The sequence below is a fragment of the Python bivittatus genome, unplaced genomic scaffold, assembly GCF_059951505.1.
Source record: "Python bivittatus isolate LINGU-HERP-01145 unplaced genomic scaffold, Pbiv_v1 ctg000330_np1212, whole genome shotgun sequence".
Lineage (NCBI taxonomy): Eukaryota > Metazoa > Chordata > Lepidosauria > Squamata > Pythonidae > Python > Python bivittatus.
Window position 1 is genome coordinate 48,039,296 of NW_028277058.1, and position 15,863 is coordinate 48,055,158.

At 39.3% G+C, this 15,863-nt stretch overlaps 2 protein-coding genes across 10 annotated transcripts in view; both read left to right on the top strand.

Moving 5' to 3' along the window:
• The window catches only part of CAPRIN2 (caprin family member 2), a 59,479-nt gene extending 49,275 nt beyond the window's left edge, over positions 1 to 10,204 (top strand). For 4 of the 9 annotated variants that reach the window (XM_088141199.1, XM_088141204.1, XM_088141205.1 and 1 more), the window contains 5 exons: positions 1,302 to 1,487; positions 2,766 to 2,869; positions 3,482 to 3,545; positions 6,099 to 8,631; positions 9,384 to 10,204. In XM_088141199.1, the coding sequence (XP_087997325.1) occupies positions 1,302 to 1,487; positions 2,766 to 2,869; positions 3,482 to 3,545; positions 6,099 to 6,667 (923 nt within the window). In that variant the 3' untranslated portion in view covers positions 6,668 to 8,631; positions 9,384 to 10,204. The remainder of the gene's footprint in view (positions 1 to 1,301; positions 1,488 to 2,765; positions 2,870 to 3,481; positions 3,546 to 6,098; positions 8,632 to 9,383) is intronic. The other 5 variants (XM_088141200.1, XM_088141203.1, XM_088141201.1 and 2 more) reach the window with 5 other exon arrangements.
• Positions 10,205 to 11,456: 1,252 nt separating this feature from the next.
• Positions 11,457 to 15,863, top strand: part of IPO8 (importin 8) — a 43,461-nt gene continuing 39,054 nt past the window's right edge. The window contains exon 1 of the mRNA XM_007439687.4: positions 11,457 to 11,662. Coding sequence (XP_007439749.1) covers positions 11,579 to 11,662 — 84 coding nt within the window. The 5' untranslated portion in view covers positions 11,457 to 11,578. The remainder of the gene's footprint in view (positions 11,663 to 15,863) is intronic.

Sequence of the window (15,863 nt, forward strand, 5' to 3'; positions counted from 1 at the left end):
AAATCTGTTAAATATTTGATGCACAGCCAGGAAATTGGAAGCATTTTTTGTTACAGAGCTTTAACTGTTTTCATTTGATTTGACTACTTGAAGGAGGTTTACTTCTCAGCTGAATCATTCAACCTGGCCAGACCCTCCCGATTTTTATCAATCCTCCCTCATGTCCTCCCATCACCTACATCTAAAAAGCTAGAAAATTATCAGCTTCCTCCTCATTCTTCCCTGTAATCTCATTTACACTCACTGTGGGAATGTAATTAGAGACATATCAGAGCTTTGCCTTTCCTGCATAGCAATCTCCAATAAACTACCATTGCATCTCCTAGATATTGGGATCTTACTTTCTGTAGACCATGCATTCCAATGAAAGGAGCGGGTTATGCTTTTGTCTTCTATGATTGTATGGGCAAAGAGAGAGATGAATACCCTGTGCTGCACAGCTATAAAAACATCCATTTTCTGCATTCCCTTAGGAACCTATAGTTGAATTTTCTCTTTTAAGAGGTAAACGTTCTGGGCAGCTTTTGCCTGTTTCCAAATTATTTTTAGGTACTGGGTACTTCAACCAGGTGATCTCATTGTGGGAGACAGGCAAAGGAAATGCCCACTTCTGAGATGAACATTGCTTTTGAATACCCTGTACTCTTCTCTACAGTGGGAAAGTAGAATGTTGAATTAGTTCCTTTTCTGTGACAAGTATAGAGTGGATCACACCTATCCTTATCAGAAGAATGGCAGGAAAACTTACGTTGTCAAGTTTTGTTTTTTCAATGTCTTATGTCCTATACTGTAGATAGATTATAGATTTTAATTTACTGGTTTCTTTTGAAAAGTAACACTCTTTGCTTTAGCAGGAAGTGTTAGGTACATTTACACTTATCATTGTCTTATCTGTTGATGAACCCCAGGCTGGCTAATTTATTGTAAGTCCAACCATTTAGTGAAGTTTTAGATTCAACAGATTAATGTATTGTCGAAGGCTTTCACGGCCGGCATATGATGGCTGGTGTGGGTCTTCCAGGCTGTGTGGCCGTGGTCTTGAAGTTTTGTTTCCTAACGTTTCGCCAGCACCTGTGACCGGCATCTTCAGAGTGCAGGAGCACAGACAGGAGCAGTTCTCTCTGTGCCCAGATTAGTTTATTTTTAAACAGTAATTAACAGTAACAAGGCAATATTCCTGTGTGTTACAAGCTGAGTGCAAATACTCCTGAATAATAAAGGCTGAAAAAAAAAATAGGGGAACCACATTCTTTTCCTTTGCAGTAGCTTACAGAAGTAAGATGTGTACTTCTCATCTTAAGCAGGTACTTGCCAGACTGAGGGAGCTGTTCCTGTCAGCAATGGTACCCTCACCTTTTATGCAGCACAGACAGCCACTTTTCCTAGACCATCTCAGCCTTTTGTTGCAAGCCGTGGATCTATCAGAGGTCCTCTCAGGGGCGTAAGATCAGTGACCAATTCTTATCGCTCTCCTGGTGGCTATAAAGGTAAGTTCCCATTCTGTGAAAATGCTTGTGGCTGGGTATGTTTTGATGCAGCCCTATTCCTACTCCAGTCCAGTCTATTAAGGGTCCTCCCTCCTCTCAAGGTTCATGGGGTATAGCCCAGGTGACAGAGATTCTTAGTGATAGGCCTAGTCTTACCCCCAGAAGTGTGGGTGTCCTCAAGCCTCCTTACTTTTAAGAAACAAGTCTGTATTATTCCAGTGAGCTTTTGGCCTGTACAGGTGGTCCTTGCTTAGTGACCACTTGTTTAGCGACCGTTCAAACTTGCTGAACAAGTGTTATTTATGACCAGTCCTTGAAGTTCCAGCTGTCACAGTGTCCTGCGGTCACGGGATTACTATTTATGACCTTCTTTGCCAGCTTCCTACAAGCAAAGACAAAGGGGAAGCCAGCAGAAGCTTGCAAATGGTGACCATGTGACATCCTTGTTTAACAACCCATGACAATTCACTTAACAACAGCAACCAAAAGTACTGGAATGTCTGTCACTGGGGCGCAGTTACGTGATGTGCGCTTTACAGCTGTGTTGCTTAGCGACGGAAATTCTGGTCCCAATTGCCTTTGTTAACCAAGGACTGTAGTTCTGTTTGGGTGACCATAATAGAGTATCATTTTAATTGTTTGGGCTTTTATTATATTGGGTTTTAAAGTATTATACACTGCCTATAAACTATATGGATTGGGGTGGCTTATAAATATTACTGAATAAGTAAATGAAACACTTCTAGGTGCATCAGCATTATGATCACTACTTATTAATGCGCAGAATCATTTTAATGGACAGACTGTGGTCTGGCATCCCAACCACATTCTGAGTATGTACTGGCCTTTTTTAATGGCAATACCTGTATTAATGGTTGGATGCTATTTGACATTTCAAGGAATATTTGAATTATCAGTTTGGTCACATATAAAAGGCCCAGTCTAACATGTGCTCAAATGTTGAAGTCAAATACTGAAATAAGAATGCTCTTCTAGCAATGATGCTGGTTGCTAAAGGGCATCTTAGACTGGTTGGCATCCCAATCCTTGAACAGATGCCTATTTTTTTGCATGGTACTGCATACAGGATAGTTTTTAAAGTTACTTAATATTCAGTCATTCTCGTCATTCTCTCTTAGACAATGAATTGGGTGGTTGTTGGTTTTCTGCCACAAGGTAGACATATTACAGTTCTCTAATACACCAATGAGAGGCATGTGTTTAGTATTTAAAGGAAATATGAAGTGTTGTTTCATGGTAAACAATACTTTATTCCAGCAGGTTTTGAAGCTTACAGAGGATCACCTTCAATCCCTAATGGAACCTATAGCCAATTACAGCTTCCTGGCAGAGATTTCCCTTCAGTGCAATATCCTCAGAGGGTAATGACTTGACAAGCTTTGTTGCAAACCAAGTATGCTTTACTATAGTTTTGGTATGTTTTGTTCTGTGCAAAAATCAGAATCAAACATTAACCTGTCCATGACAGCATAGGGATGCTCCATAAACCTGACAGCATGCGTGGCTGGTGATTTAGTGTGGCTAATAGTAAGTGCTACGTAGAATAGATAAATGGAGTATAAATAATACACACCTGGTTTGTATCTCACATCCTATTGGTGAATTTTAAAAAATAACTTGGGGTTTATATCTCTGAAATCTGTTCACTTGGCTTATTTGACATGAGACAATCTTTGTTATAAATTGGCATAATTTCTTTGAAAATGACCTGATCAATTAAGTGTGCTGTAATACTGGAACAAGAATTTATTGTAGTTTATTATTTACAGGCATAAGATATATACCAATTGTTCTAGTGCTAATTAAATATATTGGACTGCAGATGTATTCCAGGTAGCAACAAACTTGATGCAGGAAATAGCACCCTTCCCTCCCATTCTACTACCCCACCAGTTATGAAATAAAAAGTTCAAGTGACTGTAAGAATTTCGTTGTTGCCCTTTACTAAACTTGGGCAAATGTTTATGTTCTAGGATATGAATTACCAACCAAACTATAAACGAGGGGGTATTAATAGTGGTCGAACTAATTCAAGAGGTAAGTTTACTTTTAACATGATTTAAAGTGCAAGTCTGTTTTAAGTCACACTGTAGTGCTCAAGTTGCATTCCACAGTGATTAACTGTTCCAGCATGCTATGGATTACATGTATTGTTGCTTAAATGAACAGTCAAGTACAGACTCCATGTACTCCTCAGTTTTTATATGCAAGATTAAGTCTGGCAAAAGATGGCATCCAGTGAGTGACAACTTTGCAAGTCTTGTCTCCCCTGAGGCCAGATGCTCCAGTAAGGGTGAGGTGAGCATTGCCCTTTCAGCTTCACCAGACTGAGGAGGCTGCCCATGACTGTTCTGAGAGTCCTGGCTTAGAGACTTATTCACAGCACCTGAAAACTAGCAGCCTTCTAATACACGCACAGAGAGACACATTTCCTCACTGATTTTGATGAGTAATATGTGAGACAGTCCTGAAAGATAAACCATAGATGCAAGCAACCTTGGAAGGGATTTGAGGTAACTCTTCTACTTGAACTCTTCTTAGGTGCTTTACCTACTGGATGATTGGAAAGGTATCTAGGGCTGCTTTTGAAGGAACTGCCACCTATACAGTGTTGTGAACAATATACAGTAATTGGATACTTAGTCACATGCCAGTTTTGAACAGTTAATAACTGCTGGGAATTATAAACTTTTGCAAAGGTTTTTTTTCATTAGAGCGGGGAGGAAAATTTCTTCCCCCACCTCCCCTCAGCAGTCATGGCTGATGTTCTTAACTTTTTCTGCTCTTCTCTTCCTCTGAACCACTTCTGTCCAGAACATCTACATTTTGGTCTGTACCTGGAACAAATAGAGCCATTTTGTTCAAAGTTTGAATGCAAACATTTAAAATGTATCCATCTGGATTCAGACAAGGACCACCTGAAATCAGCTGCTCCAAGCACAGAACATTTTACCCATCTCTATTGAAGGCCATAAAACAGTAATTTTTTCAGGCTATTGAGGAAAAGATTCAACTAATTCCAATTTAGCCATATCAGCAGCTTTATAGAAATATAAAATCCTTAAAGCTTCTATGTTTTAGGTTACAGGCAAGAAAACAGACAGGAAGAAAACTGCTCAACAGGTAGAGCTCGAGGTAGAACTCGTGGTAGAAAATACTTCAGAAGAAGGGAATTGAGAAAAACAGAGAGAAATGAGAAAGAAGCAGAGTCTAAAAACAATCTTGTAGTTGCCAAAATGCACCAATTCAGTTAGTGCTGATTAACAGTATAGTTGACAGATTGGTAACTTGGTTTTCTACATTAAATAAAAACACATTTTTAAAGATGTGTCTTTTCTTGGAAGTAAGAACAATGCATCCTTGAAAATATATTTCCTATGGAATAATGTAATATTTAAGCAGCTATGATTATTCTGGTGAGTAAGCAGCCACTATACATTCATGATAACATATAAATATACTATAACATTACAATTCTATCTATGGTTTTTAGGTGTTCCGCTATATAAATCAATGGGGTGTACTAATTTGTAGTTTACAGTTCAGTTTCTGTTTTCATGGTCAGAAGTTGTGAGAATTCAGCTTTAATTTGAAGAGCATCATATAACATGTAGTAGTTCTGGAAATCAAACTAGATATTCAACAATCTATAATATACTAGCTGTCTCCAATCTGGTGTCCTCCAAACACGTTTTGGACTGTAACTTTCAGAATTCCCCAAACATTTGCAGAGAGACAGTTTGGAGAAAATACTGTTTTAATAAATAATACATCAGACAAAAATTCCTTAATGGTAAATTTATATTTCTCACCAGGGTATTAAAGATACTGCAGATGTATTTAAATCTCTAAGATAGATTTCAATTATTTCAGGGCTGAATTCATTGTAGAAGCATATTCAGTGCATATATCGCTTTTACTCAGCCTTCAGACGGCGACGGATGAAAAACCTGTGCTTAGTTTAAGCAAACTAGATTGGAGCATGGTTAATTAACTTATTTTTTCCATGAAATAATTCTGTTCTAAGAGCCAGGATGTGCAAAGGGCTGATAAGTAAAGCAACAAGAGCCAATTAAAGGCAGCTAATTTTTACCATTTAAATGGCAGAGAAGCCTTCCTAAAATCAGAACAAATATTGGAACAGAGAAGCATGATGGAAATTGGAGGTGGGGGAGAATAAAACAGCCTAGTAAAATGTGGGATAGTCTCAAGTCATGTTTATACTTGTTGGTTGACCAGTGAAGCTGGGGTAAATCAGTGTTTTGTGTCTTTCACCTTTAAAAAAAAAACTCACTCTCATTCATTGTGAAACATTGTTCTCTTTCCACAATTTGAAGAAAATGAATTTGTAAAAACAAGAAGCAAACCAGTAACTGGCAGTTATCTAGATCAGCCTTCCCATACGTAATGCCCTCCATATTGTGTCTGCGGCTAATATGGGGAATTGTAGCTCCAACAGAGTTGGAGGATGCTCAGCTGGGGAAGACTGATCTATTCTATAAATCTTGACAAATTGAACTTTGAAGACTTCTAAAAATGGATTTCTTAATGGTTATATCAGAACTAACAATTGCTCATGATCTCCAACAGCAGGATGGAGCGATTCCTCTCAGGTGAGCAGTCCAGAGCGTGACAATGAGATGTTTAACAGTGGGGACTCTGGGCAGGGTGATTCCCGCAGCATCACTCCTGTTGATATGCCTGTGACAAGCCAAGCAGCCACCATACTACCTGTACACGTCTACCCCCTCCCACAGCAGATGAGAGTTGCCTTTTCTGCTGCTAGAACTTCTAACTTGGCTCCTGGAACTTTAGATCAACCCATCGTGTTTGACCTCTTGTTAAACAATCTTGGCGAAACCTTTGATATACAACTTGGTAGGTTCAATTGTCCTGTTAATGGTACCTATGTATTCATATTCCATATGCTGAAGCTAGCTGTGAATGTACCATTATACGTGAACCTCATGAAAAACGAAGAGGTTCTAGTCTCTGCGTATGCCAATGATGGTGCTCCAGATCATGAGACTGCAAGCAACCATGCAGTCCTCCAGCTGTTTCAAGGAGACCAGATTTGGCTACGCCTTCATAGAGGAGCTATTTATGGAAGTAGTTGGAAATATTCTACATTCTCAGGATACCTCCTGTATCAAGACTGAACATTAAGCTGCTCCAACAGTTTGGTGAAGGGAGGTGAAAACGGGGACTAGTTTCACATTGCATACTGAATACTTAAACACGCCATTCTGAAATGGGGATATGGTGATCTGTCTTGCAATGAGATGGAGATGGGTCAGCACTGATGTGGCACTTTATCAGTTGTGATGTAGCCTTGTAAGTAAAGCTCTGAATGTTATGTTTGCACTTATTCTTGAACTGTAATTTATCAGCTTACTATGCTACTCAAAATTTGCCTCAAGTTTAGGCTATCCGCAACGCCTTGTGCCTAAATAAAAAAAAAATTAATATGCCTTAGTATCAATGTCTGTACTACTGTGATAACTATGGGTCATATTATCACTCCATTAGCTTTCCGGAGGGCTGTGAAGACCTGGCTTGTTCATCCAGGTATTGCAGTACGATAGAAGTGAGCCCAGCAAATACGAGTATGAATTTAGAGTTAGTGAATGGTGCTGTGATTGGGATATATGGTGGTGTTGTGGGGTTCACTTGGTCATTTTTTTTCCTATTTTTATTGAACATTTTGAGCTGTCTGGGATTATCACATATAAGATAGGCGGCTGTTTATAAATAAATAAGATTTTATTGGAGGAAGAGTCATATTTAGTGATGAAGTACGTTCCTTGCATGTGAACAGTTGCAGGTACAATCCCCAAAATCTCCTGGTAGGAGGAAGAAATAGCAGATGATGGAGTTTCTTGGAGAGTTACTATTACTTAAAATTAGATGGATCAGTCCCCAATCTGTAACACAACATCATACATCATTTTTATTTTTTAAATGTTCAAAGCAAGAGTGGAATGTTGAGATTGAGATTCATTTCCTATTTCTGTAAATATGTAGAATTTGAGGTCTCAGCACAGCATCTGCAGGAACCTCTCGATTCCCAGAATTGGGAAGCTAGCACAGTACACAGCAAAACACCAGCTGCAAGCACCATCATTTCTAAAAATGCTTCTGGCCCTGTATATACCTGGCAGTAGCTCAGTGCTTAGGAGGTATACTTCCTGTATGGGGGGAAAAAGGTAAGTTAAGGTGGTAGAGTGGTGGAAGTGGGGCAAGCCACCATGTAAATGGGCACCATGATGGGCCATATCAACCATGGCATGAGAACATAACACATTCCTCAAGTTCCAAATGTGTCCATAAGGCCCAAAAGTTTGAGGATCCTGAGTTTATTGAAGGCATTGTCCTTGCCAGTTTTGATACCAATGCTGCAGCAAAAAAATAACCTCATGTGGGTAATTAAGCAAATGGAGAGATGATAAGAGATGACACAAATAAGATTTTTACATCTTATTTTATTAACCACTGATTCTGTTGGTCACTTTGCTTCAGACTTTTCACCTTTGTTATAAAACACTGTTGATGGAAATGAGTGGCTGTGTCACTCAAGCTGTTTGTTAGGAACTGTTGCCCTTGGACATCTGAAGACTAAAGGCTTCAAGAACTGCATAATAGCACCAAGGTGGAACCATTCTGGAGATAGTCATAACTCAGGACTATATTTGAAATTGTCTGAACAGCACATTGGAAGAATACTGTAGGATTAATTTCATCCAGTGAAGAGAGTAAGCAGAGATGGTAAGTTCTCCTCTGCATTCCCCATTCAACTCCTTCTCTACAACTTTGGTTCTGTTTTACTTTTCATTCCTGGTATTGGTGTCCAAAAACAACTAAGCATCTAGAAAATGTCTCTCCTTTTTTAAAAAAACGTCCCAATTAATCTGACTCAGCATTTTATAAAATCTGAAAGGCCCTCCTATTTTTCCAAATGACAATTATGTTAGCTAAATTATTTGTGACGCTTCCATCTCAAGCTCTAGCCCTTTTCTCTCTCTTCATCAAAGGATTCAGTTGGCTTATGTCCAGAAGGCAGCTCCAGATCTTTTTGTGAATATGTGCAGTATTGAAAAGCTTGCAAAAATATCAATACAGTGAGGTAATAAAGCATTTTAAACTTGTTTTGTGTGTTACCCTCTCTTTTGTGACTGAACAGGTTAACAAATGTTGTAGTGTTTATATTTGTATGGCTTACTAAAAGTAAAATGTAACACACCCAAAACTCACCTATTTACTATGCTACTTTTTTACTTTTTTAAGCAAATGGTGGTTCTTATTCAGTAACTTTCTTGCAAACGGTTTTCAGTTAAAAGTTATCCTTATTGATAAGAAAAAAAAATCCTGCTGCTGTGGAGTGTTTCATTTGCAACTAGCAAATCCGCAAAAGTTATTCCTGAACTACAGCTGTGTGGAAATGTATTTGGCCCCTTTTGGATGTTCTGAATTTTTTGCTTTTCTTTGCAATTGAATTTTATCAGAGCTTCACATGGATCCATCTGATGTATAGAGGAACTGAGTGAAGAAATATGAAAATTAAGTGCTTGTTTTATTTACTTCCCAAAGTCATCTAATATGCAGCATGTCACTGTGAAAATGTGATTGGCTTCAGTAATTTGTTGCATCACCTTTAGCTGCAATAACTTAACAAATAAATACTTCCTGTAATTGGAGAGCAACCTCATATTGCTATGTAGGAATTTTGGCCAATTCCTCCACAGCATATTATTTTAACTCAGTAACATTTTAAGACTTTCTAGTAGAACTGCTGCAGTTCTATGGCATTTAGGCTTGAACTTTGATTTAGCAACTCAAGAACACTGAGTTTGTTTTTCTTTATCCATTCTCTTGCAGATTTGCTTGTATGTTTGGGATCGTTCTATTGCTGCATGACTCACTTCACCTCAGCTTTAGCTGTCAGAAAGATGGCCTGATACTGTTCTGGGGAATTATTAAAGTAGAATTTGTGCTTTATTCAATGATACCAAGTCATCCAGAGCTTGAAGCAGCAAAGCATCTCCAAACCATGAGGCTACCCACTTCTATGCTTGACAATTGGTATGAGGTTCTAATTGTGGAATGCAGTGTTTAGCTTCCACCAGTCCTAATTGAGCCTGTGTAGCTTGGAAAGTTCCACTTTTATCTGCCCATAGAACATTCCTCCAGAAGTCTGGAGGTCCATCCAGCTGTTTCTTGGCAAAATTTGAACATCTATAGCTTCTGTGTTGCTATTCTTTCATTTTTATATAGTGCTTTTCTAATGGTAGTCAAAATTTGGCCAGAGGCCTTCAGATCCTTGGAAGATGTTCTGGAGTTTGTTGTGACTTCCTAGCCATTTCTATCCTGCGCTCTTAAGAGTGATGACAGCCACTCTTGTGAAGATTCACAATTATTCCAGTTGATCTTAGTTGCAAGACTGACTGGTGAAGCCTCAGAGCTTTAGAATGGTTTTGTAACTGTTTCAGGCAAATAGGTATTAATGACTTTTTACAGATGTCTTCAGAAATGTATTTTGAGCTGAGAGTGATATGCCTTAGAATTTTTGTGCTGTGAACTTCAGCGATGAGGGGTTCTCATCATTAGCCCTAATTATTCCTTCATTTGAACTGATGGGTATGATTATCTTCTCACGGTACGTTGCACATTGGTTGAGTTTGTTCATGAAATAAAGGAAACAAGCATGAAACTTTGGTGTTACTTGTTCATTTAGACTTTCTTTATATATCAGGATCTGTATGAAGCTCTGATAGTAGCCAAACTGCAAAAAAATTGAGAACATCCAAAGAGGCAAATACTTTTTAACTGAATGATGTGTGTGTATCGTTAAACATAAAAGGCTTCCTGACACTTCCCCATTATAATACTGGAAACATTTAAACACATGTCAGGACTGCGCCATGAGCATGGTTGCACCATGTGTAGATGTTCAAGGCACTGCAGTCCTGTATTTTATACACAGCGTGTTATGGGAACAGGTTTTCTCTGTAGACATTAGTGCTAGGATTAGATGCTGAAAAATGTTTAAAATCATTCCAATTAATGGGTCATTTTGTTTATATTCAGTAGTAGGTAATACAAAAACTATGCTACATAGCATATGAAAAATTCAAGACACTATTGTAGTTCAAGTATTAGCCACCTTAGATGGAGTAAGTCCTCTACTCAATGCACATGCTTTTGCTGCTCCGCATCCTATACCTGTACTTGTTTTTTTGTATTTGTCAGATTTTGTTACATTTAGTACATTTCTAAATGATTTTTATGTGTGTGTGTTAGAGTATTAGTTACTCTACCTTGTTTTCCATCACTGGCAAACTAGCTAGGTATTCCTCCACCTCTTCAAGTAGTTAATGAAAATGATAGTGTCCTGGGCCAGCATCTCACTTGATACAGTATCGCAGTCCAGTTTCACAAGGAATTACTGAGGAGCACTCATGATTTTCCAGCCAAGTGTGGCTCTAACGCACACCAGCCATTCAGCCAACGTATAAGTGCTTGCTCATCAGAATAAAGCAGGGAAGTTTGGGAACGACGTAGACTTAACATATCTTTCAACAAACTTACAAAGCCTCCCCCATGAAAAAAACGAAACGAAGTCTGATGCGTTATTGTTAATTGGACTAAAACTGGAATGTGTGCATCCTCTAAACGGCCAGTGAGGTAATTCCCAGGCAGGATGCGCTGGAGACTGGAAGAGGTATCCGTAAGCAGCCTTTCCCCACCACCTGCCCCCGCCCCCCTTTCTAAACTGCGGAAAAGACGGGATACAGAGAGCCCAAGCCTCCGGTCCCCACGCAGGGAACCAACGGTCAGCTCCCCGCTCGGTCGCGGGCGCATTTCTTTCCGTACAGCAATATGGCGCCCGACGTTCCGGCACCGCGAGAACGGCAAACGGTGGGGCGGGGGTGCCGAAGCCGCAAAGCTTCGTCTTCGCGACAGTTCGGCTGTCGTAAACCGGTGAATGGCTCCTGTGTAGCCAAGCGGGGAAGGAGGGAGCCGGCGAGCGTGTGCGGCGGTCGCTGTCCTTCCCGCTGAGGCGCTGGGAGGCCATGGATCCCAACAGAATCATCCAGGCGCTCAAGGGCACCATCGACCCCAAGCTGCGCCTCGCGGCCGAGAATGAACTCAACCAGGTGAGTCCGCCGGTGCGACCCTCCGCGGCCCGTCGGCGATGGGCTCGGGCCTCGGCCGAGGAAGGGGCGCCCTTCGCGCTGGAGGGTCCCCGATGAGGCCCCCCCCGCCCTCTTTCCGCCCGGCGGCCTCGTTCCCTTCCGACGGAGCGCCTGTCACTGCTTCTCGCAGACGCCCCGAAGGAGAAAGTCCGCATTTTCCCAAAGCACCGAACCACAGCCGTACGTTAGCCCAGGCTGTTGTGTGAATCCAGCCCGCGTGGCTAGTTTAGGGTTCCGTGTTACCGGCGTATCCGGAACGTACACACGTCCCTGCCGCTCTCTTCCCTTTCAGGGTAAGCAAGTGGTTCAAAGTGCAGAAAAGGAACGGAAAACACTAACTTGAAGGAATGAGATGAGAAAAAGAGGACAAGATATACGGTAGCTGAACTGGTTTACACCCAGTCTCTCCATGCTGTGTACATTGCCTTTTGTTCTTACCGTTCACATTTTCAGGATTTTATCTGCTCCATCCACCGCAACTTTTCCCCCCTTCCTTTATATATTTCGTCTGTAATTCAATCAGGATTCTTCTCTTTATATAACTGCCTCATACTGGTCATGCATTTCAGTATTCAGTCCTCATTTATTCAGTACCCATTTATTTACAACCTACTAATTTTGCCACGTACACTTCTTCCTGTTCCCACTGCATTTCTATTGTATTCAGGGTTTGTTTCTCCTTCTGTATAACAAAGTGGGTAGAAGCACACTGTTTTGCTTTTTTCAACATTCCTCATGGCAGATTACATACTATGCATTGGTTTTCTGCCACCATTTGAGTGTCTTAAAATTTCTCAAGCCATTTCCCCATCTTTGTTAAACATTCTACTGAGGTACACTATTGCACATATTTGCTCTAGCTTATTGCTGTTTATATTGCAGTCATTCACTCCATTTTGTCTCTCAAATATAACTACCTTGGTCTTTGAACCATTAATGTGTAGATCCATATTGCATCATACAGTCTATAATATGTTGTAAGTCATTCATGTTCTTAGTGAACATCTTGGTATGATCTATATACAAAAGTATCCCTTACATCTTGATCTATAAATACATTAAACAACCAAGGGGACATCACCCGTCTTTGTCTTACTCTCTGCTTAGAGCTGAACCATTCACTAATCATTCCATTTATTCTCAGGCACTGCTTTATTTTCATCCTACATTGCCCTTATTACATTCAGCAACCAATCTTCAACTCCATATTCATGCAAAACATTCCATAATTCAAGCCTATTCACTTTATCAACTTTTTTTCTCACATTTACTGCTGAAGAGTACAAACATGACCTGATCCCCCCATCTGGTATAAAGTCAAACTGTACTTCCCAAATTTTGCTCATTGTTATTTCTTATGTCCTTTCAATCAGAATTTTGCAAACTTCTTCCCAGGTGCACACAACAAATTAATTCTTTGGTAGTTTTGCATTTACTCTTTGTATAGGGGAACTGTAACAGCATCCTTTCCATTGTCAGGCATAGCTGCATCACATGCACATCAAACATCACATAGCTACTTCATAAGCAAAGCACATCCATAGCTTAATATTTCACCAATTAAATTTCTCCAGCATTACAGCTGTTCAACTTTGTCATAGCATTTATGACTTCCTTCTCATTTTTTTCTTGGACACAAATATTTAAGGTGTTTGGTTCAACTCTACTCTTTGACATATCTGTATAATTTCCATCCAGTTCTCTAAAGGACAGGTAGTCCTCGACTTACGACCACAATTAGGACTGGAATTTCCGACACTAAGCGATGCAGTCATAAAGCTTTCATTCATAATTAAATCTACACCTTCATTTCTCCCACTTTTCCTCACTAAAATTACTCCTTACTGTTCTTACACTTTTAGATACTGCAGCTTCTCAGTTTTGTTCCTTTTGACATATTTTGAGATTACAGTAGAGGTTTCTGGTTTTCTTCATTACTGGTTGCAGTTGAAGGGGCTGCATTTATCCTCAAATGCATGTTGTCTTGAATATTTAATGCTGTGGAGCATTAAATTAATATAAAAGTCTAATAGATATCTGTGGAAAGCTGATTCCAAAGGCCTTTTGATTTAAAAGATGCTTCAGTTCTTTTTTGGGGGGGGTGATAAAACTGCCTGAGAATTACCCCAAGTGGCTGCATCTGTCAAGTACTCCTGGCTAAAGATTAGCAAATTCCTAGGCAGGTAGGTCAACAGGTGGTCAATAGTAAGCCTGATACCACCTTCAGAAATAAATTATGTGTATTGGAAGAGTATAGCTAATCTGAAAGCTGTATGGTGATTGTGGCTTGATAGATGGTCTGTGGTGTCATGTGATTAGCAAGGACTGGATAAATTTGCATTATTGTGACAATGTCCTGACTAGAATTGCTTGCAGGAGAACTGAACGTAGTCCTTCTGGTACCTGGATACACTGACTTTCAGAAACTTTTGTGTGTTGTGGTGCCAGATACTGTAACCCCTCATGTGTACAAACAGCTTTATGTATGTGCATTTAAGCTGTCCCTCTGCTTTCTTACGATATGGTTGACTGGAGGGAGAGAGGAAACTAATTACTGTGGTCTTTCATGTCTTTTTTTCTGCACATGAAAGAAGGTAAGGAGACAGACAATAGAGCTTGGGAAGACAATATAGTCTTTCTGTTGAAGAAACTCATTCAATTCATAATCTTTCATTCTTTTTTATTATCATAGTTTACATTTTTTTAAAAAATATAAATAGCACCCAATGTAACGATTGCTGCAAGTTTATTTCTTTAAAAATATCAAATTTAGTGTGTGTTTTTTTTAATGATTTATTTTGGGCATCTAGTCACTTTACAACTTCACATCTTCTCCTTCCCTTCCATTGTTCTCAACCACTAGCCATATTTTTTTGTAATATACTGAAATATACCAGTACTCTTGTGCTTTTATTTTTGCATGAAACTTATTTTATATAGTACTTTTTAATGTGAGCTTCCAAGAGTCGTTTTGATTGTGGCAGCATAGAAATATGTTTAATAAATAAATAAATTTTTAACAGTCATTTGCTGAATAAAGTCAGTAAAGCTTTCTGGCAGGTTTTTATTAAATCAGTAGATGGTGAATTGAAAGTAATTCCCACCAGGAATGCAAGAAACATTCCTATAAAGTTAGGCATGGACTGAAATGCACCCTTCTGAGTATGTTACAACTCCAGTTGCTAGTTTTATCATTTAAATGATAAAACTTTTGATTTAGAGTATTAGCCCCCAAACACTTTTCCCTAGTTTTGGCCTCTTAGTAAAATTGCAGTAACATCCTATTTCTTTTCCATGTTGTGGTTGCAGACAGCATACTATGTGACATATAAGCCCAGGGAGTGACACCTACACTACTGTACCTCGCTGACCTTGCCTCTGATCAAAATGTCAGGCCTTGGTTGGTACTTGAATGGGAGACCTTCAGGGAATACCAGGGCTGCAGATTAGACTGGATTTTTTTTTTAACCCTAGAAAAAAACAGTGGCCATTCACTTTTCTATTGTCAAGAAAACTGCAGGAGTCAAGTTTGACTCAAAGAGGACTTTATTTTGTAGTCTGTGTGGGGTGCTGTCCAGAAGTACTTGGTGCTGATGCATTGGTACCTGCTCAGGTTACCATTATGTTCAAATACATCTTGCTGAGCAACTGGCATAATGGCAGCCTGCAGAATTAGTTGAGTGAGCATCTCCAAAAAATGCCAGTCTCATTACCTTCTGAGAAGAAAGGGCCTTGGTTGAACTAGTGATATTTTAAACATAATTTGTTAAATACATTGCATCAAAAGCCATGCTTCTATTTAGATTGTGACTTAATAAGATAGTGAATGAGATAGTGATATATCCTGTACAATAAAATTGCTCTTCTGTCCCACAGGCATAAGTTACGATTAAAACTGAAATACCATAAAACTAATGTATTCTAGTACATCATTAAAAGTCCATTTTCTAATCAAAACCCATATGTCCCTACTGAACTTTAAGCTAAGAATACTTGGTTAACACAGTTCAAGTAATTAAAAAAGATTATAGATAGTAAATAATATATTACATTAATACTGTAAACCATACATCAAATTAAGATATGAATTCTAAAATCAAATTTTGGATGTGGTACAATTCCATGTATAATATTGTAGTCCAAGAATGTTTCCAATTAGAAT